At 40.1% G+C, this 25,094-nt stretch overlaps 1 protein-coding gene across 2 annotated transcripts; it reads right to left on the minus strand.

Annotated features, from left to right (window-relative positions):
• Positions 1-202: 202 nt before the first annotated feature.
• On the minus strand, positions 203-23,838 carry RPE65 (retinoid isomerohydrolase RPE65). 2 transcript variants are annotated; one of them, XM_062193391.1, is made up of 14 exons: positions 23,828-23,838; positions 22,641-22,723; positions 20,477-20,627; positions 17,703-17,810; positions 17,460-17,601; positions 13,111-13,258; positions 11,839-11,920; positions 11,476-11,608; positions 11,241-11,380; positions 10,108-10,237; positions 3,135-3,249; positions 2,943-3,037; positions 2,724-2,835; positions 203-354 (listed from the first exon to the last, which is right to left on the minus strand). In XM_062193391.1, the coding sequence occupies exons 1-14, from the start codon at positions 23,836-23,838 to the stop codon at positions 203-205; spliced, it is 1,602 nt and encodes a 533-aa protein (XP_062049375.1). The 2 variants fall into 2 exon arrangements, with proteins under 2 accessions (XP_062049375.1, XP_062049376.1); XM_062193392.1 differs by lacking the exon at positions 17,703-17,810.
• Between the last annotated feature and the right edge of the window lie 1,256 nt (positions 23,839-25,094).

The raw sequence follows: 25,094 nt of genomic DNA on the forward strand, positions 1-25,094 counted from the left end.
ATGATCTCAGTATGTACTTTAAAAAAAAAATAAAAAGAATTGCTTGCTCAACTCAGTGATTTCCATAAAACATTGCAAAACTGGGTGCATCTGCAAGTTAAAACCAGGACATACAGCAGGCTGAAACTGAACAGAATTTGATTGCAGACCTGAAGCTGTTTCCTTGGTTTTGTCACTGGAGACATATCTTATGAGAATATGCTCATGATTTTTTGAATAGTCCATGAAAGGTGACAGGGATGTTAATCTCCACTTCAGCCCTGGCAACTTCACTCAAGTCCTTGGCATTCAGAATCAGGAGATAAGCAGGCTTTTGCCCTGCCCCAGGGCTTACCACCACACTCAGAACTACACCTGTTAATAAGAAGTAAATAAGACAGCAGTGAATCTTAAAAAGCCCACGCTCACAGACTAAACAACATTGGAATAATTAAACATAATTGAAATAATGTAAGTGGAATTACCTTGATTAAATAAAGACAGCCACTTGACTCAATTTCATTTCTGACTTTTCTAAGTCTTTTAACTCATCCTGTTCCCTACATTATCACTCCAGGAAAGGGGTCATTCACTCACTGTTGTATCTCAATATCCTACCTAGAACATAGCAGGTGCTCATTAAATATTATGGAATGAATGGATCTGTGTTCTTATCTATAACATGAGAATAAAATGTCTGCCTGGCCGGTGCCATGGCTCAATAGGATAATCCTCCGCCTAGCGGCGCCGGCACACCTGGTTCTAGTGCCGGTCGGGGCGCTGGATTCTGTCCTGGTTGCCCCTCTTCCAGGCCAACTCTCTGCTGTGGCCCAGGAGTGCAGTGTAGGATGGCCCAAGTGCTTGGGTCCTGCACCCACATGGGAGACCAGGAGAAGCACCTGGCTCCTGGCTTCAGATCAGCACAATGCGCTGGCCGCAGCAGCCATTGGAGGGTGAACCAACGGCAAAAAGGAAGACCTTTCTCTCTGTCTCTCTCTCTCACTATCCACTCTGCCTGTCCAAAAAAAAAAAAAAAAAAAAAAAAAAGTCTGCTTTACTCACTGCCAGAAACAATGTTATGGTCATCAAAAAAAAGTCTATATTAAGAGACTTTGAAAGTATTAAGATATAATATATCTGATTTCTAAGAATTGTCTGGAAACTGACTTCCTTCAAACAAAAGAACAAACTTTTTGCAGTTTTGACTGGATTTATGTAAAATCATTTAGCATGATGTGGCTCCACAATTCTTTATCTCATTTCTCTATGGTTACCCACAATTTAATCCTAAAAAGTATAATCTATCTCTGTCATCAATAATTAACTAAGACTGATGCTTTGTAATGGAGTTACTGTATGAGGATACTTCTGGAAAGCAGAATTAAATGCTAAATTTACTTTGGTGCAAAAATTTTTTCAAATCTATAAATATGTGTTTTTTAAAAGTTTATGAAAAATTTGTATTATGAGAAAATTATGCATGAAATTCAATTTTTTTTTACCAAAGTAGACTTATCTTTTAATCTTCTTATTCTATGAATTGTTTAAAGTAACTTCACATTATAGGCGATGGCTCTGGATCCCTCTCTAGCTTCAGGTTTTTAAAAGAACAAATCAAAACTACAGTCACAAGCCTGCATTTGCCTCTTCGATCCTCCAGAATACTCAGTTTCCTTCTTAGAACCTTGTCCTTTATCAGAAATAGGTCTTGGTTGGAAAAGGCAAAACAAAACAAAACAAAACAAAAACAAACAAATAAAAAAAAAAAACACCTAGATTTCATGCTGCTATTTCTTCTTCTTCTCTCTCATCCAGACAGTGATGCTTAGAAATTTTTTTACAAGTAATCAATAAGACCTAACCACGAGATGAAGCCTACTTTCAAATAAGTTTAACTTCTTTGTACTGTCCCATTTACGATACTGAGAATCATTTCTGGATCAGGGATTTAACCCAGTGGTTAAGATGCTGGTTAAGAAGTTCATGTCCTGGGGACTGCGCTGTGGTTTAGTGGGTAAAGCCACTGCCTGCAGTGCTGGCATCCCATATGGATGCTGGTTCAAGTCCTGGCTGCTCCCCTTACGATCCAGCTCTCTGCTATGGCCTGGAAAGCAGTGGAAGATGGCCCAAGTTCTTTGGCCCCTGTACTCACATGGGAGACCCAGAAAAAGCTCCTGGCTACTGGCTTCCGTTTGGCCCAGTTCTGGCCATTGTAGCCATTTGAGTAATGAACCAGCAGATGGAAGACCTCTCTCTCTTTCTTTCTCTCTCTCTTTCTGCCTCTGCCTCTCTGTAACCCTGCCTTTCAAGTAAATTAGTCAATAATAAAAAAAAGAAGTCCATGCCCCATATGACTGGGTTAAATTCCTGGCACCTGTTTCTGATACTAGCTTCCTGCTATTGCAGACTTAGAGGGCAGGGGTGATAACTCAAGTAATTGGGTTCTTGTCACTCACGTGGCATACCTGGATTGAGCTCCCTGCTCCTGGCTTCAGTCCCCAGTTGGGCTCAGGGCCATTGTGTACATTTGGGATTAAATCAGAGGATAGGAGTTTTCTGCCTGTCTCTCTTTTGCTATTCCTCAAATGTGTATACATATATGTGTATCAAATATATATAGTTTTATCCCTTAAATATACTTTTTTTTAAAAAAAAGAATTGTTTCTGAATATGAAGCAGTAATTGAGCTAATACACAGAAGTCCTCTAAAAAGAGTGTTTATACCCATCCACTGCTGTCATTACCATCATCTTCCTCCAAGGCATCTGGATGAGAAACAAAGATGGGTTCTGATGGGTATGAATCGGGCTCTTGCCATACCCAGGTCTCTTTAGTTTTGACGTTCAGCTTACACAGCTGATTATAAGACAAAAAAATAAAAAATAAAATATGTCAATGTGCATTGCTTAACTAGCAACTGTTACAAAAACACTGCTGTAATGTTAGGAAGATGGATTAATTACCCTGTCGGGAACAAAGTGATTCAGGCCAAGTCCGTATGCGTATGTATAAGGTTTCCCGCCGTACTTCTGGTAATTGATTTGAGGAAACTCAAATGCTACAAAACAGAGCACAGGCTTAGGAAAATTCACTTGACTTCTCCGAATGGAACACTTGTGCCCTCCTGTGTGAGCTTTTTCTCTAGGCCATCTTACCTTGGCGAGGTCCTGAAAAGAGAACCTCAGGTTCCAGCCAGATGGTCTCATCGCTGCACAGAATCGCGGTGGCAGTTGTGTTGGGCAGCGTGACCAGATTCTTGCCTGTGTCCGCCTAAGAAAGACAGTAACAGAAACCTCAGTGAGCAGGAAGAAAATTCAGGCAGTCATAACTGCATACTTCCCGAGCGTGCTCTCTTTTCAACGTGCAGGGAGGAACAAGGCAGGGAATTATAGATGAGGCCGTCCTGGGCAGGCTGTCTGTGCCCATGTCGGTCCCCGGCTGTGGATCCCTGGAGAAGTCACACAACCTCTCGGGCCTCAGTTTTTTCAGCTGTAAAAGGCGACCATCCTTGAAGAAAAGCACTGAGGAATGTCTTCTGCAAACAAAGGAACAACAGCAAAAATACATTTTTCTGCAAAACAAAAGTAATAAAGACTTCGAATGCCCAAGCAATAAAAATGTACCTGTCTATTCCATAGTTACTGTTTTAATTTTGTTTGAAACAATCCTTGCAGTTATATTTCCAAAAGGAAAAAAAAATACATAGGGAAACCACTAAACTGAATGTTTTTGAAGATCTTTTGTTTCACACATGTATGGTGCATACAAATGCACACACATTTCCAGATTATTTTCATAATTATTATAAGCTCTAAGTTCAAATATATTTAATCAATTCTTGATTACATGCTTTGCTCTAGGCTCTAGCCTAGGTTTTTGGGCTAGTTCAGAGAATAAAATCCTTTTCTTCATAAAGCTAACATTTTAGTTCAGGAAGTTAAACACTAAATACAATTAATAACTAAAATATATGAGGATACTTCAAAATTGGTGGAAGAGTGAAATTAAAAGATAACTTTATTTTGGTTGAAATCCATGCATATGAGTATAAAATACCTTGAATGTGGACTGGCTAATAGAGTTGGGGGCTCACAAATACCAAGGGTGGACATTTGTTAAGAGGTAAGGGTAAGCCTTTTTAAAAATTGGCATTTGAGACAAACCCAGAAGATGAGAAAATGAGCAATGTGTTCAAGCAAAGAGAATAAACGGTGAAAAGGCCTGAGGAGAGAGGAGGGCCCATGTGCTGAGGAGAATTAAGGAGAACAGCGCGGCTGCAACTCACCGAGCGGCAGGGAAGAGGGGAGAGAAGGGGGGAGGGTCATGGGGCCAGACTGGATAGCGGCTTGCAGGTCATTATGAGGACTACGTCTTGCTCTATGAGTGAGCAATGGGGAGGCACTAAAGGATTTTGAACAGAGGATTTACAAGCTTTGGCTTCTTTTTAATACATTCCCATTGGCTGCGCTGCTGAAACCACCCACGGGAATAGAAGCGACCCAGAGTAGAATCAGGGGACCTGATGGGGATGTTGCGGACTACAGGGGGTGGTGAAGAGGAGGAATACAAGAGAAAAGTCAGGCATGGCACCAAGGTTGGCATGGGCACCACAGAGATGAGAGCGACTGCAGGTGGTGGGGGAACAAAAGAAGCTCAGGCCTCCCTGCCTTCAGCTCGAGATGTCTACTGGATATCCAAATGGAGAGGTGGCGTAACAGTAGGCCACGGCAACCTTGAGTGTGAGGGAAAGTTGGAAATACGCATTGTCTGCTCTAAAGCACAAATCTGTAACAGGCGCAGAGTGTATACCGGTGCCCTTCAAGAGGAGGAATGGGAAGTTGAGGCAAAATGAGTCAGGAGAAAGATTTCTAAGAGCATGAGGTGAGTGATCCATTGGAAATGGTAGAGGAGTGATGAGAGAGAGAGAGAGAGAGAGAGAGCAAGAGAGTGAGAGGGAGAGAGGCTAGAGTGAAGTCTGAGTGGGTGAAGGAGGATGGAAGAGATTAGTTGTGGATAGGAAAACAGATAATTCAGTATATGAGTACAGATGCTGGTGGGTGGGTAAATGTGGTTGTAGGAGCCTCTGGTTCTTTTTGAGTTTTCATTTGTTTCAGAGGAATAGGAAATATAGTTATCAACTGCATATGAGTGCTGCCATGGGAAGTGTGAAAAGTTTGAAGGTAAGAGGGTGTGGAATATTTAACCAGCAAAGTGAGAGAAGAAGTGAAGTGGCAAATTGCAGCAGCCAGGTTTGTGGTCATGATTTAAAATCAGACCAATTAACTTGTTTTTTTTCAGCCTCAGAGATATAAACATGGAATGGTTTAAGAGTAAAATTTAACTAGTGTATGGTTTTGACAAATAAGTTTGATGAAGTAAGAAAGAAGCAAGAAAAATAAGATCTATATGATAGGGGTGATTATTATCATTAATCATGATATTTAAATTGACAGAGGAAGATAGATAATTTCTCTAGGGATTGGTGGATAGTGAAAAAGTAGTATGTTCGATGGATTAGAGGCTGCTAGTGGGAATTGCAGCAGGGCAGGCGAGGTTCAAAGTTAAAAGGTGGCAGTCAGATTGCATCTTAGAGACACTGACATTATGGAAGGATCACAGGCGTGGGTATTGGTTGGTTAAGGTTATAATTCTGAAAAGAGAGTGGCTGATACAGAATAGAAGACAAGAGCAGTGCAACAGGTCAAGGAACTCAGGTAGGGTTGTTAGAAGAATAAATTATGATAGGCATACTGAATGTTTCAAGAACAACAGACAGGATTAGAGCTGGGAACAGAGTGTTATTGAGCCAAGAGGAAGAGAAGCAGTGGTTAGTAATGAAAAAAATAATGAGGGGTATACATATGGCTATGTGTAATACTAATTGGCTATTTGATTGAATGGCTAAAATAAGATTAAAAGTTGGGAAATCTCAAGGGTGAATGGAGGAGCAACGGTCTGAAAGCAAGAAAGAGAAACAAGGATGCCTACCCGACGTGGACAGAGAAGAAACTAGCTCCCCTGGAAACTGAGACCTATGTCCTCAGAGGGAGTGGGATTTTGGTTAAAGAAAGAAGGAAGAGGAAACGTTCTGAGAAGATGACACACAGGGTTTTCTGGTTCTGACTATGAATTAAGAGTGAATCGTAGAGCATTTTAAGATAGCGAGGAATGGTAGGAGAGGAATAATTAGAGAACAGATTTTGTGAGATTTGTGAAATAGGCATTGAAAACATTTATGGCAATGTTGGGAAGAAGACAGTGATGTGTTTATATATACACATATTTATATTAATGTGCAGAATAAGTACAAAGGTCTATGCCAAACATATTATTTATGTGGCTTTTAGTTGAATTGTTTCTCTTTGTCCTACATGGTTTTTTAAAAATAGGTCTTTATTTCTCTGATATGTGGGAGCCAAACTTTATTTAAAAGAGAAAAAAATACCTGTGTGTATCTGTTTTGCTGCACATACAATACTTTGTCAAACTTTGCTTTAAATCTCTGTCAAATTGATAAGAATTATATACTCTTTCAACTATTTTGTAATTATTTAAAAATTTACTTTATATGAGGGAAGTTGAACATTTTTTCATATGATTATTGTTTCTAGCTCTTGCCTATTTTCCTGCTGGACTATGATAGTTTTATATTTTATTTGTTGAACTCTTTATTCAGTGGAGCCATTAACCTTTGATTATAATGTAAATTAAAAATGTGTCATCTCAAAAAAATAAATATAACATAAACAAGTAAATAAATAAATTAGGTCTTCAGTATAAGAAATCTATAACATTATCTTTGTATCCTCACAGTGAATATAGAAATTTATTTTGTGTAACAGAATATGAAATAACAATTATATATGTATATATGAATATACATTTTATATTTTCTTATATTTTCACAAACAAAACTCAAGGAAGATACTAATAAAAGTTACCAATAAGAAATGAGGGTGAATGGAATGAAGTAGATGAAGGTAGGGTTGGAGTGAGACTTTCTATGTATTCTCAGGCTATTGAATTCCTCACTTCAAAAAGAAGGAAAAATTTGGTTCATTTAGCAAAATTATTCTAAAATATTATTTCTCCCTACTACACTCTCATTTATCTATTTTTATATATCTTGATATAATTTCAATATTAGTAACTATCAGTTTTTCTTCTGTTCACAAATTTTCATGTCTCTGCATTACATGTCATTAAAATGCACACCTCTTATCCTGACCTTAATTCTTCTGAGATTAACAACCTACTTTTGGGTTCAGTGTTGTGGTGTAGCAGGTTAAGCCACAGCTCGCAGCACCACCATTCTTAAGAGTGCTGGTTTGTGTCCTGGCTGCTTCAGTTTCAAACCAGCTCCCTGCTAATGCACCTAGGAAAACCAAGGAAGATGGCCCAAATGCTTGGGCCTTTGCACCCACATGGGAGATCTGGATGAAGCTCCTGGCTTTGGCCTGGCCCAGCCATGGCTATTGCAGGCATTTGTGGAGTGAACCATTGAATGGAGGATCTCTCTGTCTCTCCTTCTCTCTCTGTAACTCTGCCTTTCAAATAAATAAGCCAATCATGAAAAAAAAAAAAACCCACCACTTTTATAGATTTTACCCCATTTCCTCTATTGCTTTTGCCCATGCTCCAGTCAGTTGGATTGCAGACAGTTTTCCCTGCTTGTCTGCTTCTCCATTTCTGGCTCTCTCCTCAAACTGTTCTTCCTGTCTTCAACTGTTCTGCTTCAATCCCATCCCCATCTGCTAAAATACTGAGACTACAAATAACTGCTCCATGCATCTCCCCAAACAAGTATGGCTTCTCCATTTTCTGGCTAGGTAAGTCGATTCATCCCTGTCTCAGAGTTCTCATCCTATGTTGACATGCATTATCATTTCTGAATCATCTTCCTTCAAAACTAGGCGATGGCATCCATGAGAATAAGCAATGTATCCTTTTGACTCTCCCACTGAAACAACCAGTGTGATACTTGTAGCAGCTGTTCAGTAACTGTTGGGAGAAAGAGAAGGTGAATTTGGGTGACATTAGGCATTTTTCATCATCACTGAAGTTCCCAATTCTATACTTGATTGACCTTTCTTTAGGAAATGATGGCCATACATTTAAAAAAATCTTTCCTTTTTCTTCACGTTAGAATGTGGGTACTGAAATTTATTGATCATCCTTTAAAGATGATTCTTTAAAGGTGATTGTGATTTTATTAACACAGTTAAGAGTTTATGGAAATCAACTGACTCATTTATGTGGAATGTATTCTATGGTCACTTAATTCCAAGCCACAGATATGCCTCCAAAGGGAATATCAAGAGTGCTTAGGGCACCCAGACAGATCCCTCCCCTTGACCTCTTCTCTGAGCTCCAGATCCACCACACCAGCTGCCTATCAGACGTTTCTGCTGGGTTTCAGCTCAGCACCTGTACAATAAATCTTACTCTTTTTCCAGGAAACCACTCCTCTTACTTTTATGCTTCCTATTCAGTGAATTGAATTGTAGCATTATCCACTTGACTGCTTAGGGCAGAAATCTGAAAGTTATACCATGTTCCTTTCTCTTCCTTACCCCTCACATATAATCAGACTCCAACTCCTATTGATTCTACCAGTATTTAGTTCTCTATTTTGTCCCTTCTTTTATCTTTCAATGGCCATTTGTTAATCCACGTATTTATCCTCTCTGTTCATCTCTTTGCGTTCATCATCTAGTGGGTCTTCTAGCCTCTGAACTCCCCTCATTCCACTCTGTCCCTCATGATGACAGCAGAGTTAGAAACACAGACATGACCACAGTGTGCACACAGGGCTGCATGCCACTGCTGTGACACACATTTATAAAGCCCTTTACAACAGCACTTTAACCCATCTTTTCAATTGCTCTGCCCTGTACCCATTTCCCCATGTGTATAATGAGCCAGTCCAGAAACTACTTCATGTTTAAGTGGTAAAGTAGTAATTCTTGCATTTTAAATTCCTCTTTACCTTCTGTACAAGCTTATTTTTATTAGAAAGGGAGATAAAGAGAGAGTGAGAGATAGAGACAGAGACTGAGAGACAGAGATATCTCCCATCCACCAGTTTATGCCATCGAATGACCACAACAGCTGAGACTTGCCACACCAAAGCCAAGAGCTGAGAACTCAACCTTGGTTTCTCAAGTGAGTGGCAGAGACCCAAGTACTTGAGCCTTCACCTGCTGCCTTCCAGGATGTGATTTAGCAATAAGGGAATCAGGAGTGGAGCTGAGATTCAAACCCAGGTACTCTGATAAGGAATATGGCCCCCCAAGTGGTATCTTAACCACTGTACCAAATACTCACCTGCCTCTGTTCCTTTGTATGAGCCCTTTTACCTATGTGTGATGCCCAATTTCAGCCTCTTCCCCTTCCTTAGTTTTTATAGAGATCACAAGCATAATTAAGGGAAATAGTATCTGGTTTAAAATTGGGTTTATTTTCCATAACATCTGAGCTAAGCCATTAGTACAATGTGTTTGCATTCTGTTTAGCTGCCTCAGCCCCTAGTGTGCAACTAGGGTTAGCTCGACAGAAAAGAGAGTGTATGTCCATGCGTGTATATGTGAAAATTCCATTTTTCTTGAATTTGGCATTTCCATCACACTAAAATTCTGATGTGTTGTTCTAAACAAGACAATCACAGGAAGACAAAATAGAGATGACATGATTATCTAATGCTATTAATGATTTTTATCCTCTAGTGATATTTCAGGAGATAGGTAGAAAAACAAAACAATGGTATCATTTCTCTGAAAGGTAACTTTTGATATTTCATCTCTCCAGAATTTCAAATTATTTAAGTTAAATTATTTGTAGTATTGACAAAGGATCCTAAGAATCAATGGATCTGTATTATTCACAAAGAAAGTACATTTTGCAAAGTATTTTGTGATTGAAAGAGCAGATCCATAATCACAAAACCTATTTCTCATATTGTTGTGCTGCCATTGGCTTTTGCTAAAGTTGCTTCACTCATCTGAGCTTCAGTTTCCTTGTTTGTGAAAGGATGGGAGTTTAATTAGTTTATTTTTAGTTTCTTCCATCTCTGAAATTTCAAGACTTTTGGTTATATCTGAACTATAAAGCTATGTAGCGGGAGGTTACCTTGTCAAAATTCAAGGGAAGTACGTATCTCCGAACCTCAGGCTGGGGCGCTTTTCTGGCATTTTTTTTCACCTCTTCCCAGTTCTCACGTAAGTTGGCTAAATATAAGTAATTATACACAAACTCAAATCTGCAAAAATAAGAAGTCAAACATGAGCACAATTATAAATAATTTTAGAGAGATGACTCATGCTTTTCAAAAGTGCAGGTGCCTGCCTATTCTTTATTCCACAATCCAGAAATTGCTAATAGCACAGGTATATTACAGTCATTTCCTCCTTCCCACAGTAGGGGGGAAAAATGAAAAAGCAAAGAAACTTGCCTCACGGATATATTTAAGTAATGGTAGCCTCAGATACTTTCTTTCTTCTAGTCAACATTCCATTTGTGCCCTTAGGGGCCATTATGTTTCCAGAGACTTGGCTAGTCTGAAAAACACGTCTCTTTGTCCTAATCTTAGAGTGAGCAGGATTGAAGGCTCCCCAGAGATCTTGTCAAGTTTGAGCCAAATTTGAGTTCACTTCTTAAGTCACAGAACCTTTTACTTTCAGGTCTGGTTCATGGACTCCATCCGTTTTCAATCATTAACCGTAGTTTTGATCCTCAGTGTATATTGCTGTTCACCTCAACTTCCTACTGCTTTTTCAATTACATTTGTTGACTCAAGCATACCCCTGTCTTTTCAGTGTGATTCAGATTAAACATTGAGAGCAGCGTCTCTGTAGAAGACACCTAACTCCACAGGCCGGCGCCGTGGCTTAACAGGCTAATCCTCCGCCTTGCGGTGCCGGCACACCGGGTTCTAGTCCCTGTTGGGGCGCCGGATTCTATCCCGGTTGCCCCTCTTCCAGGCCGGCTCTCTGCTATGGCCCGGGAAGGCAGTGGAGGATGGCTCAAGTCCTTGGGCCCTGCACCCGCATGGGAGACCAGGAGAAGCACCTGGCTCCTGGCTTTGGATCAGCATGATGCGCCGGCCGCAGTGGCCATTGGAGGGTGAACCAATGGCAAAAAGGAAGACCTTTCTCTCTGTCTCTCTCTCTCACTATTCACTCTGCCTGTCCAAAAAAAAAAAAAAGATTCCTAATTCCTACGAGCACCTGGAGATGTAGTATTTATCTGATGTCCTTTCTTACCCTTTCCAACAACAGAGATCCACAATCAGAAAGTCATTATCTTCATAGGTGTTGATGTGATGGAAGAGGTTGAAGGGTGATGTCCTGTATTTATTATTGAGGTATTTCCTTCTTTTTTTATCAGCAATATGAAGCCAAACCTAAAAAAAATGAGGAAATATCTTGATGCATCTACAAAGGGGGGAAAAGAACACATTTTGGAACATACATTCCTAGAAACATACAGTTGACTCACCCCCATAGTTTCATTGGACTCAAAACAATCCATGTAGTTGGCTCCCCAAAGGCTCCATGAGGAAAGGAATTTGAAGAGGTTAATTTTGACTGGAGTCTCCACAAAAACAATGTAGTTGGGAGTCAGACCAAAACTGAAACACAAATGGGCTTGTTAACGGAAGTACTGATTCTCAAGCCACAAACAGACATGTGTATACAAGGTATGCTCAGTTATATGAATCAACAGTGTCAATGGAAATTAATTATTTTTAAATTTAGTTTTCTGCAAGAAACATTGTGATCAGGATTGGTATCAAAGGTAGGCAAAGAAGATCTTTAAGCTTGAGTTTTCCTGCAGATTCATAGTAGGCCTTCAAGTTACCTATGGACGTAAGATGGCTTGAATCGATCACTGCAGGGGAATTGTACAACGACCTCTGACTTGCTTATTGGATCTTCCTTGTCTGAAATAAAGTGGTTTTAAAAGGCTTTGGAACAGCCTCTGTTTTTTAAAATACAAAGCATTTAGAACAGCTTATACAAGCAAAGAAATACATTTTCAGATCTTGATCTTTTTCAGAGCTCATTTTCATTTTCTCAGTTATTGGCATTTCTTAAAGAAATTTTATGTGAAGCTGCAATCACCCAGGAAAATCCAAATAGCAGCAGATTTGGAAAAGTGAACTCAAATGGGATGTGGCAAGCAGAATGTAGTGGAGTCACATCTTGCAACAGCTGGCATTAGGTTTTAGGTCAGAGGATTAAGGCAAAATGTCAGAATGATCAAAATGCCTTTGACAATATTTTAAGATACCTGGAAAGGGTAGTATAGAAGGATTTGTGTCAATAACTTTGCACAATAATTCTTATGCACATTAAAGTTCATTTACTACTAAGTCAATGATCCTCAAACCTTAGTGTGCATCAGAAAAATCATATTAAATGTTTCTTAAATTACTGATTGTGGTCCAGATTCCATTGTCAGAATTTCTCACAGTCTGCCTAGGATGGGACTCAATATTAATATTTCTATAAGGCTCTCAGATGACACTGCTGGTAGAGGTACTATACTTAGGGAACTATATTAAATAATACTATGCCAAAATCCATATGGATTCAAATAATCATGGATTCAGTTATCATTAAGATAATAATCAATGAACTTGGCAGTTAATAGAGGATAAATGGAAAATTCTAGAGTACTTTCTCTACTGCAAATTTGTTCTCCAAAGTATTAATAACAGTTAATAGATTTACCTGTAGTTTTGGAAATCAAATAGAAAATATGTAGTACACTCATATATACATATGTATGCTGTTATGCACATATACATGTATACATGTTCAATTCAATTTTTCCTAGCACATGAATAACTGCTCAATAAATGTTTGCTGGATTTGAATCTAAATCATATGTGATCCTATATGCTAGATCTTTAAATGTTGTAGAATAGAACTTGACAGCCTGTTTTTTTGTATTTTCTAGTAGTTATCTCCTGCTGTGCTGTATGGATGAGAGTAATTGTTCTAAAGTTTGAGCGTAGCTTAACTAGTATATAATGTTATCCTGATATTCTGATCTTGTATCATGTCTTTCCAGTGACCTCACAATACTGATACTTGATTTCAGAAGAAGAAAGATTGGTAAACTCACCTGCTTGCAGTGGAGGGATCTTTACAATATTGTAGGCAATTGAAAAATTTTTCCCAAAACAATTACCAATGTTGTAAACTGTTCCATCACTTTCAATGTGGGGGTGAGCAGTGGCTCCATTCACAGAGACATAATTGCAGAGATCAACCTATGAAAGGAGAGCAAGCATCATGTGTCTTAAGAGAAATATTACATTTACATCTCAAAAATATTTATTTATTTGAAAGTTACAGAGAGGGAGAGAGAGAGAAAGAGAGAGAGGGAAAGAAGTATTTCATCCACTTGTTCACTCCCCAGATGGCTGCAACAGCTGGAACTGTGCCAATCCGAAGCCAGGAGCCCGGGGTTTCTTCCGGATCTCCCATGTGGGTGCAGGCGCCCAAGGACTTGGGCCATCCTCCACTGCTCTCCCAGGCCATTGAAGAGAGCTGGATCAGAAGAGGAGCAGCCGAGACTCAAGCCGGTGCCCATGTGGGATGTCAGCACTGCAGGTGGTGGATGTACTGGTTAAGCCACAGCGCTGGACCAAGCATTTATTTTGACCTTAGGCCTGACCCCACCATTATCTCTGGCACTCCTATTCCAAGGGCATGTTATCTTTCTTTCCATCTCTGTGGATCTCACTCTCTTTCAGATTTGCCTGAAGTCCTACCTTCAGTGCTCAGCTCTCCTCCAACCCCCATACTGTTTCTGCGAGTGTCTTAAATCTGGAGTTCTCTGTGACTGTGTCCCTCACTTGATATATATCACAGATGGCTCTGGTTAGTTACCTTTTTTTTTTTTTGGCATAAACAATGATAAATTTGAATCCTGTGTCTTCTTCATATTCTTTTTACTGTATTGCATTAAATTTTGTGAAATCATTGATAGTCAATAATTTTTATTTATAAAAATAGTAAGTTTGTATGGTATAATCTAAGTACCCAACATAGTGTGTTGCATAGATTATGTGTTTGGAATTGAAAGGGACCTCATGATAGAAAATATTAATCTAAATAGACTTGAAGGAATCCATGAATCTCCTGGAATTAAATGCAAACATTTCTGAAGAGAGAATTCAGCATTTTAATTCCTAAGAAATTCAGAACTACAAATATATCACAAAAATCTCCCAGTATACAGAAGGAGAAATTAGGTCCCACAGAGGTCAAATGTCTTGCTCAAGGGTGCAGAGACACATGCTGGCAAATAGCACTAGAATTTCTACTTACAACCTACTTGGTCCAGACTTTTTCTGTGAATAATTAATGGAGTACATATTTATGTAACCCAGGTTCTTTCTATTTGATTCAGAGACTGTTTTTTAAATCATAGGGACCCCTTAGCACCCTTATTTAAATAATAAACAAGACATTCACTCATTCAACACTCAATTACTCATCAAGTTTTCCCCGAGCTTCTAGTTGTGTCAAGCACTATGCCAGGGTCTAGGAGAACAAAGATTCTTGCTTTCAAGAAAATCAGCTCGGACCTGTGTCATACAACATGGTAGACACTAGTTGTTTGTAGTTATTTAAATTTAAATTAATTATAATCAGATAAAACTTGAAATTCAGTTCCTCTGTCACATTAGCCACATTTTAAGTGCTTGATAGCACTTAGACAATGAAGAAATAGAAAATTTTCATAGTGAAAAAAAGTTCTATTGGCTAGCACTGCATTAGACCAATAAACTGGCATAACGTGCACTAAATACAAAAAATGTATCTAAAGAGACACAATCTAACCTAGACTGGGGGAATTAGTCAGGCTTTCCAGGTGTCAGGGCTCCAGCGAATGCTTCAAAGGTAAATAGAATTTAACCAGGATGATGAGTCCTAATGTAAAGGGACAAAATTTGGAAACAGCTAATGTTTTGGGATGATTGATGTAAAGGAATGGGTGGGGGAGGAGAAATAAGACAGGCTGGCCATAAAGGCCTTTATTTGGACTTTACCTTGGAAACTATGATGCTCTACATGGAGTGACACATGTACTAAATGTTTTAAAGCTATTTATTTTATTTATTTGAAAATCAGAGAACAGAGACAGAGGGGAGAAAGAGAGAGTGAAAGAGAGATAGAGAGAGAGCTCTCCCATTACTGGTTTACTCTTCAAGTGCTTGTGATGCCCAGGGCTGGACCAGGGCTGATGCTGGGAACTCAATTCAGGTATTCCCGGCAGTGATCCAGGTTCTTCAGTCATCACCTGCTGCCTCTCAGGGTGTGCATTAATAGGCACTCCAGTATAGAAGAGCAAGATATTAACCACTATGCTAAAAGCCCAATCATTTCTGAATTTTAGAAAAACTGATTCTGCCGTCTTGAGGAAATTCTATTTAAGAAAATCAGGCTGGAGGAAAGGCAGTGGTTGGGAGGCTGTTTCAGTAATAGTAAACAGATGAAATCTCAATCTTTCAAACTACATTTTTATATTAAATCAGGATGTAGTTCTATTCACAATGGAATGTAACCCCTAATAAAATCTATTCTGGAGCCATACCATAGCTTCTGCATTTCCAATTAGTGTGCCATGCAACTAGAATACAAATTCACTACTACAGTCAAGTGGGTGGTTTAGAAATTCAGCTTCAGTTCTTCTCTAAATGAGCTTCCACATGTAGCTGCCCAGTTAAATATCCTAAAGTACAGCTCTGCTTCTACCACTTCTTCAAGAACCTTTCAGCAGTTTCTCATTGTCTAAACAACTTATTCCAATATTTCTACCATTAATCAAGCTTTTTGTTTTATCCTACCCTTTTCCATATGATTTCCCTTGACATTACATAAGCTTAATGACTAATTCTTTTTTTTTTTTTTTTTTTTTGGACAGGCAGAGTGGACAGTGAGAGAGAGAGACAGAGAGAAAGGTCTTCCTTTGCCATTGGTTCATCCTCCAATGGCCGCTGTGGCTGGCATGCTGCAGCCGGCGCACCGCGCTGATCTGAAGCCAGGAGCCAGGTGCTTCTCCTGGTTTCCAATGGGGTGCAGGGGCCCAAACACTTGGGCCATCCTCCACCGCCTTCCCGGGCCATAGCAGAGAGCTGGCCTGGAAGAGGGGCAACCGGGACAGAATCCGGCGCCCCAACCGGCACTAGAACCCGGTGTGCCAGCGCCACAGGCGGAGGATTAGCCTAGTGAGCCGCGGTGCCGGCCCATGACTAATTCTTAAGTGGCAGTGTCTGTCTCTACTTTCCCCCGACTCACATCTGGGAGCGTTAAAAATTTCAGAGGTATTTTGTGTTTGTACCATGGTTAAGGCCATGATTGATATTTAACGGATGAGACCAAGGACTTGAAACCTCTGCAATGTATGAGACAGTTCCCAGAGTGCAAAGTGACCTCTTGCACATGCCACTAGTACTTCTATTAAGAAGTACTACAAGTCTAAACACTAACTAAAGAGTAATTCTTTATTTTCCCACCTCTATGCCTTTTCTCATGTTACTGTCTTTATATAGAATGTTGTTCTCCAAGTTCACCGAAGTCCCATGTCTTCTTCACTTTACAGTCAAGTGCAAGCCCTTTGAGACTTCCTTGATCTATCCTTGATCTACTCAGCCTTGCATCCCCGACTACTTACAGCAGTCATCGGTCTTAGATGTGCTTTCCTAGATTTTCCTTCTCAAAGAGGGCTCGTATCATGTTGTGTCCTATTAAAGTTATGTACTTGTTTGATTTTCCTATCCAATGCTAAGCTTCTGCAGATAAGAAAAATGTTTTGTAAACAGAGATGTCTTAATAAGTACTGGTGGAAAATGTGGGCCTATTTTAAGAAATGTTGCATTGAGATTGCCTAAATTCTCAGCAAAGTTTTGTCACTTTGTGATATATATGATATTTTGCTGTATGCTATTTAAGTTAAGAATAGCTTTATTTCTAATGAAAAGAGTCTAAAAAAGGGAAGAATTGGCACCTAGAACTATTTGCCTAAAACTGGGACTGGAAGAGTTTTCAATGTTAATAGCTACAAGTTTCTGAGCACTTTATGTACCACGTCCATGCCACATATAAAAGTCATGGAGGGTAAGGACCATGTATTGGCAATGACCCATATTCATTATGTATTTCTTGTGGTTAGTGTAAGTTCTGGTCCACAGAAATCACTCAATAAATATTTGTGTTATGAACAAATGAATGAATGGCTATGTTAGGTAATTGATAAGATTTTATTCCCATCCATATAAATATTTAAAATCTTGTAGATGAAAGAAAATTTTCTCTATGTTGCATCACTAGTAGCTGGTGGTAAAGAAAGATTTGAAACTTAAGCTGACTTTTACATTCTTTCCACCAGATTCCTTAGCTAACTTAGTTCTAAGTTCCAAATTTTAATTTTCTGAGAGAGGTCAACTGAGCACTTTGTCCTACCTGCTTAATTGTCTCCAAGGTTTCTGGATTAATCTTGGTAATGAAGTTGGTCTCTGTGCAGGCATAGTAATCTTCCCCCACTGGATAGATGTTTACAAGGGCATTGTCTGTAACCTCTACTCCTCGAAAGTAAGAAAAAAACCTGAAGAAGCAAATGAATTTTTCAGTCCAATAACTTTCAAGTCATGAGAAAAAAGGGCAAATGTAAAATTCTTTAACAACTTGCAATTTGGTTTCAGTAACCTGGAAAATATATTCTTGCAGGGATCTGGGAAAGCACAGGTGCCAAATTCTGTGATGACGATCCTTTTCTCAGTCATTGCTCGTACATAGGCATCAGTGCGGATAAACCTGAAGGACATTGAGACACAGGAAAAGGTCATAGACAGAGATAATCAGAGCAATCCCTGTGGAATTTAACATGGTCACTGTATGTGTTCTCATTAAAACAGAATCGTAAATACCTAACACAAAGAATAAAGAACATTATCAGCTCCCTCTCTTGGCGTCACCATGGGGGAAAGAGGCAATGTGCCATGAGCTTAAATTTATATATTCTTCTTTCTTAAATATTTATTTATTTATATATTCAGAAACGCAGAGCAACAGAGACGGGGGAGAGACAGAAAGAAAGGCAAAGAGAGAGAGAGAGAGAGATATTCGATTTGTTACCTTACTCCCCAGATGGCTGAAACAGCCAAGTCTGGGCCAGTCTGATGAAAGGAGCCAGGAACTCCATCCTAGTCTTCCATGAAAATGGCCTGGGGCCCAAGTACTTGGGCCATCTTCTGTTGCTTCCCCAAGCACATTAGCAGGAGGCTTGATTGGAAGCAGATAAGCCAGGCTTCAACTAGTGCTCTCATATGGGATGCTGGTGTAGCAAGCGGAGGCTTAACCTACTACACCACGATGCAGACAGTTACACTTAGGTCTTCTGACCCTCACAGTGACAGACGAGGAATCTAAGGTTAACAGAAGTTAAGTGATTGGTATATGTTACTAAGCTGGATTAAAACACAAATGGACTAGAGCCAGACAATATGAAATTTCCATATCACACCAGGCAGCCCCATAGGTAGTTCATATAGGTCCTCTACTCTCTGTAGCCCAGCACCTATCAAGGTATCCTTAGTGGGAAATTATAAGACATGATGTGTCAAGCTGTATTCCTTTTTTTTTCTTTTTTGACAGGGAGAGTTAGATAAGGAGAGAGAGACAAAGAGAAAGGTCTTCCTTCCGTTGGTTCACCCCCAAAATGGCCGCTGTGGCCGGCGCGCTGTGCTGATCCGAAGCCAGGAGCCAGGTGCTTCCTCCTGGTTTCCCATGCAGGTGCAGGGCCCAAGTACTTGGGCCATCCTCCACTGCCCTTCCAGGCCACAGCAGAGAGATGGACTGGAAGAGAAGCAACCAGGACAGAATCCGGCACCACAACTGGGACTAGAACCTGGGGTGCCAGTGCCGCAGGCGGAGGATTAGCCTAGTGAGCCGTGGTGCCAGCTTGGTTGTATTCCTTTCAATTTTCCACTGTCCCACCCTTTTTTTCAACTTTAAAACTCAATTTGCTACTTTAAAAAGTAGGCAGCCTTTAATTCAATCTCTTGCACAGGCAGATCTTCTGAACCATATCCCACACTGGTTGCATACATTGGGCAGGATTTGTCATGTGAAGAGTCAGTTAAAATCTGATTTTGCACTTTCATGGAAAGAAAAAGGTACTAAGGCCTGAATGCTAAACTCTGCTTTCATAGCTAACTTTTTGCTTTGACATGAACTGTTTCTCTTTTATTACAGCCCAGGTTATCCTGGCTGCTTTAAATCTCCAATTATTTTACCTTTTGATGTCTCTTCAAAATGCCTAAAATTTGTGGTGATCTACAGAGCCTCGAAATGGCCTGAACACTGAAGTAGAGACAAAATCTTTACTGTGGTATTAATGGGGGACTCCTGGAGGGATGACCTCAACTTTCAGTAACAATCATTCAGTTTTACTAAATTTCTGTTACTGGTAACACCATGATGTACCAGGTCCTTCTTTCCTCTGTGGCTCCCCTTTCTCTTTCCTAGTTCTTTCTGAATATAAAAAAGGAAAGAAGACAAGATTGCTAATAGTTATAATAACAGTAATAACCATGATAGGGACTTTAACTATTACTGTTTCTTGTGTACTAGGTAGTGTTCCTATTGAGTCTCTAACAGGCTTATGAAACAAATTTAAATATTTGTCCCATTTCACAGATGACAGAAACAAAAATACCATGTCAATGTCCTGTCAAAGTTAGCCACCTAGGAAAATGGTGTCTGGTGGACATAGGATTGGAAGTCAACTATGTCAGACCCCAAAACTCTTGTACTCAGCTTCTTCTTTATCCCATAGTAGGGTTCCAGGTGTCCATACAGATACACTAACCCAGGGGGATTCTCCTGAGATGGAGGTGGGTATATGAGGAGTTTCTAAAAAGTTCATAGAACATGCATATGGCAAAAAAAACTCTGCATGGATTTCAAAATTTTTTGCACCAAAATAACATTAGCCTTTTTTTTGGACAGGCAGAATTAGACAGTAAGAGAGAGAGAGACAGAGAGAAAGGTCTTCCTTCTGTAGGTTCACCCCCCAGATGGCTGCTACGGCTGGCGCACTGTGCCGATCCGAAGCCAGGAGCTGGGTGCTTCCTCCTGGTCTCCCATGGGGTGCAGGGCCCAAGCACGTGGGCCATCCTCCACTGCCTTCCCGGGCCACAGCAGAGAGCTGGACTGGAAGAGGAACAACCGGGACAGAACTGGCACCCCAACCGGGACTAGAACCCAGTGTGCCAGCGCTACAGGCGGAGGATTAGCCTAGTGAGCCGTGGCGCCGGCCATAACATTAGCTTTTAACTATATTTTCCACTAACTTTTGGAAGTCCTTTCAGTTTAGGTCTTCTTTTGGGTTCAGGAGATTAAAAAGCACCACAAGGGGAATAGGAGCTGAGAGAGTCTCCACAATTCCTAGAAGCAGAGTAGACCTAGTGTTCCTTTACCTTCTATGGTAGGTGACGTGTCCTTCTTTGAAGTCAAACTTGTGCAGCAGGGCTTGCCCATCAAACAGGTGGTAAAATGGCTCAGATCCAACTTCAAAGAGTCCTGGCCCACATCGAAGGAGACTTCCGGTGAGCCACAGGGGGATCCTGCCTGTGGCGAAGGTGAGATGCAGATATTGCTTCTGACCCCTGCCTTTGGACTGGACTTGTCCTTGGTAGGGCAAAGTGATGATTAGCGGCCTGAGTGGGCAGAATCTTTTTAACAAAGCTGGCAGTGATGTCTGCTTCCAGCTCTTATGCTGGACGCACTTCATAATTTCTGCTGGCTTGAGTCTACTTTCATTAGGAGACCAAGTGGTAGAGAATGTGTAATACTTCAGAGTTTGAACAAAGGGTTGGAAGGAATGAGGGAAAAGCATCTTGAGATCAACAGTATTCTCCACCTAATAAAGTTCCCTAGATTCCAATCCATTTGCCTTTTGGCCAGCTCACTTTTTTTTTTTTAAGTCACTTTTTCATTTTCATTTTCATTCCTAATGTTAATTTTTATTTATTTATTTACTTATTTATTTATTTGTTTTTCCATTTATTTTTAATTTTATTTATATAAAGGGAACAAATTCATGTATTTCATATATATGATTTTAAGAATATAATGATACTTCCACCCTCCCTGACTCCAATCCTCCTTCCTTTCTTATTTTTCTTTTAATTTTTGCAATGACATACTTTCAATGTACTTTAAAATCACAAGCTTTATCCCCCACTTAATAAAGAATTCAACAAGTAGTAAGTAGAAAAAATAAACCACTGTTTCTCAGGAGTATAGACAAGAGCTACAAACAATAATCAAATCTCAAAATGTCAATTTCACTCATAAACATTACTTTTTTTGTCAGCTCACTTTTTAAAAGAATTTCAAATTTCTTGATGCATTTTGTACAACTGAAAGACAGAAGGGTTGATTTGGAGTGAGGACCAAGATATTAAAAAATGTGTCTATAAAAGAAACCATTTAAATCAAACAACCAGAATACTGGCTTTTTAAAATTTAGAGCTACATCCTCTGAGAGTATGAACTACTGTCCAGATTAAATTCCATCTGCTGTAACAGCAAGAACATAGGGCAGAGTGCTGGGAACCAGGATGTTGGCTCACAATGTGCACATGCCATCTCTGGCCTCAGTTTGGTCATCTGCAAAATGAGGGGAACCCAATATAGGCTGTTAGGACTTTGAGTTTTTCTAGTTAGGTTTGTGCCTTTTGAAAAATACAGCATTGGGAAGTATTTACTGAATCTTTACCAGGATTTTTTTTTTTTTTTTTGCACATGGATTACTTCCTATAGCTCAATTGCATTTGGTAAGATATGAAAATTTGAAGAGAAGGCATGGATTAACCAAAAGGTACAGTGATAATTTGATTACTATTGTCCAGATTGTTAACATTGGAATCCAGTTGAGAAAGCACCTGGCTCATCTACAGAAGGGGAAACTGGGAATAGAGAATTGTCAAGGTTTTGACCATCCCTATAACACTACGTGACCCCAGGAGAAGAGATTAGGACCACATAGTGTCTCTGTGCAAAGACAACTAGTGTCACTTGATCACTTTGTGTTGGATCATTCTATTTCCATAACCTCATTTAATCTTCACTACATCCTTACAAGGTAAATTTCAGTTTTGGTAGGTGAAGCTCAGAAGTTTCAAGTTATTTGTAGAGTTCACAGATAGTAGACTCATAGAGCTGTGAGTAGCACTTACATCTTGCAGACTCCAGAATCAACACTCTTGCAATAAAAGGGGCATGAACTCCACTACCCTTCAATGCAATGTTACCAGATTATTCAGACACCAATGGAATAGACATTTATAGGACATCTACTATGTTCCAGGCAGTGAGCTAGATGTTGTCAGTGTGAAGATGACAAAGGTGTAGTGTTGGTCCTCAAGGAATCCCAGTTAAGTCTTATTTTTCTACATTACAGAAATGAAGTTAAATGAGAGGAAATGGGTTCTTGGTATAAAAAAAAACCTGTGCCTCCCCATTCCCCTCCCTGTGTCCTAGAGGGAGACCAGCACTGAACGATGTCACTGAGTGAGAGGCTGGAGGAGAGAGACCTCAGCAAAAACGGAGAACGACTTCCAGATGGGTAAGACCAACCTGTAACATGAGCTGTGAGGGGTGAGGATAGTTCTTCCACGGTTTCAAACAGTTTCTTGTAACCACCAGCAGGATGCTCGACTCTGAAAAGGTACGGTAATGAGAAAGGAGCCCATGCTGATACAGAAGTCTGAGAAGACAGAGACAGCACTCTGGGACAGAAGGTGCCCTTTGCTCTGTGCCAATTCACCAAAGTCTGTTTCAGGGAGCACATAGGGTTAGAGGGAGACAAGCATGCTTGTGTTCAGAAGGGGGCTCAGCTCAGTGCTCCTTCTTTCAGCTCAGAGAAAATGGGCTCTCTTTAATGTCAGCAGTCTCAGTGGGTTTAATCTTACCTTCAGCAGTTTTCCCATATTTGTGAAGACTAATCTACTAATACTGTTGCTGTCACTTTTCTTCCTGAATGTCAATCCTAGACAGGGTCCTTCCCACAGAGTGGTCTAGCTCAACCAATATTCTGAGCTGACTGCATCACTGATTTCTTGCCTCCTTCCTCTCTCTCCTATGGTTGGGGATGATAGCTTTTCAGGTCCAGTACCTTAATGTTCAATATTCACCTACTATACTATCATTTTTTCCCATCATCTCATTTCTTTACCAATCCATATGAGCTATATAGTAGTTTATAAAAATAGACAGGCGATTCAGATTCAATATTTTTGCTTGTTTCCTACCACCTCATTTTGGCTCCATATTACAGGTTCTTAGAGTGACAGCTCTTAACAGTCTCACTATAGCAATTACATTGTATTTAGTATGTGCTATGTGCTTACTACAAAAAGAACTTTGCATTGTATGAGCTCATTTAAATCTCATAACACAATGTGATAAGTGTTGTTGTTATACCACTTCCATATAAAAGGAAAAACCTAGATTTAAAAAGTTAAGTAATCTACCCATAGGAAATGACTGGATGAGAAGGGGAACCCATGTCTGCCTGAGATCCTTGTGCTTATAACTGCTTGTTAGCCCCAGTCTAAGTCTGCCGAACCCCACCATAACTTAGACCTGAAGTCTAGATATTTGCTTTAATATATAAATAGCAAGACATTCCCCCAGCTAGACACAAGGGTCTTAGGCAAATAGGCCATCTAACAACGCTTTGTCTTCAGGAGCCCTTGAAATTGCCCCTTGACCATATAATGCCATCACCATGGCATTTTAAAAACTTTCCCAGAGATACTCACTGGATAGACATTTTCTGTCAGTGGAGGATCGAGAGTTCTTGCAGCAAGTGCAGATTGAGGGAGTAAGTCCTCAGCCAGGGCCTTTATATGCCTTCTAATTCTTTGTAAAAGGAGTTATGGCTTTGAGAACTTCTCCCCGCCCCCTCAGCTGAGGGAGAGGAAACAGAAGTGGCTTTCAGAACTCAAATCCTCCCATGCATGCTTGGGCTTTATTTGGGCTCCTTGTTCCCATAACAGTTTTTTTGGCTGTTTTCCAGAGACCTCAATCCTTCCCAAAGAGAATGAGAAGCGGATTAAAAAGCAAGGAGCTGTGTGGGAGTGGCCAGTGGCAGGCCGGAGCTGATCCAAGTCATCCCACTGGACCCTGGCACCATTCTCTGGCAACCACCTCCCTGTACTACCTCTGTGCCTTCATTCTCACTCTCACTCACTTGTGCATTTATTCATCCACTTATGTTGAAAAATATCTCTTATACATCACCCACAGACCAGATAGAGATGGATGTTGCCTTCACAGACCTTATCTCTTTGTAAGGGTAACAGTAAACTAACAAGCTACTCAATATAAATTCAGTTAGTGTTAAGATTGGAAAAGTGCAGAGTGTTACAGAAACACATTGTAGTGCCTGTAATCTGCCATGGCTGCCTCACTGGCACCATTGAGTGTTCGAATTCTTCCCATGAGGCTGAGAACATCAGCCATGTCCTTTTGATTTGTTGAGGAAGAAACTCATCATGTTCTTGTATGTCCCTATTCTAGCCTGCTCTTGACCTCACCCTCCTGTCTACTACTGTGTGGTCTTCACCTAGGAAGAACAGAGCACTTTTTATTCATATATTTGCAAAGTTTTAGTAAGCCTTCTTGTTTTGCACAAAAAAGGCCCTGGAAAACAGAAAAGATATATTCTATACCAGCTTCAAACTTCAAACTTTTTTGAGAAACTCATGAATGATTTTGAATTGAATATGTGGTTATGGGTACTTACCCTGGAGCTTCTTTTTCAGCCAAACCATGTAACAATCTGAGCACTCTCCAAGGTGGATGACAAAGCTTACTTTCCCAGCCTGTGCTGCAGTGAAGGCACAGCCTGTGACCTGGAATCCACCAATCAGAGGCAGTGCAGAGTTCCAAGTGGAAGCACCCAGTGCCAAGTTATCAAGTTTCTCTGTTCATGCAAAGTTGTAGTGGCCCCCTAAAGTCATTCTACAGAGGAGTCTAGGACATCATTACTCTCTGGGTAGCCTCCAAGCACCATGCTTAGCCATC

This window comes from Lepus europaeus, chromosome 5 (assembly GCF_033115175.1).
Source record: "Lepus europaeus isolate LE1 chromosome 5, mLepTim1.pri, whole genome shotgun sequence".
Classification (NCBI taxonomy): Eukaryota; Metazoa; Chordata; class Mammalia; order Lagomorpha; family Leporidae; genus Lepus; species Lepus europaeus.

Bases quoted from the DNA above. Each gene is read 5' to 3' on its own strand.
- RPE65 (XM_062193391.1), bottom strand. The intron at 11,381-11,475 runs GTGAGTCAACTG...CATTTTTTTTAG, and splicing joins AGTCCAATGAAACTATGGGG to GTTTGGCTTCATATTGCTGA. The intron at 2,836-2,942 runs GTAATTAATCCA...TCTTATAATCAG, and splicing joins ATCACTTTGTTCCCGACAGG to CTGTGTAAGCTGAACGTCAA.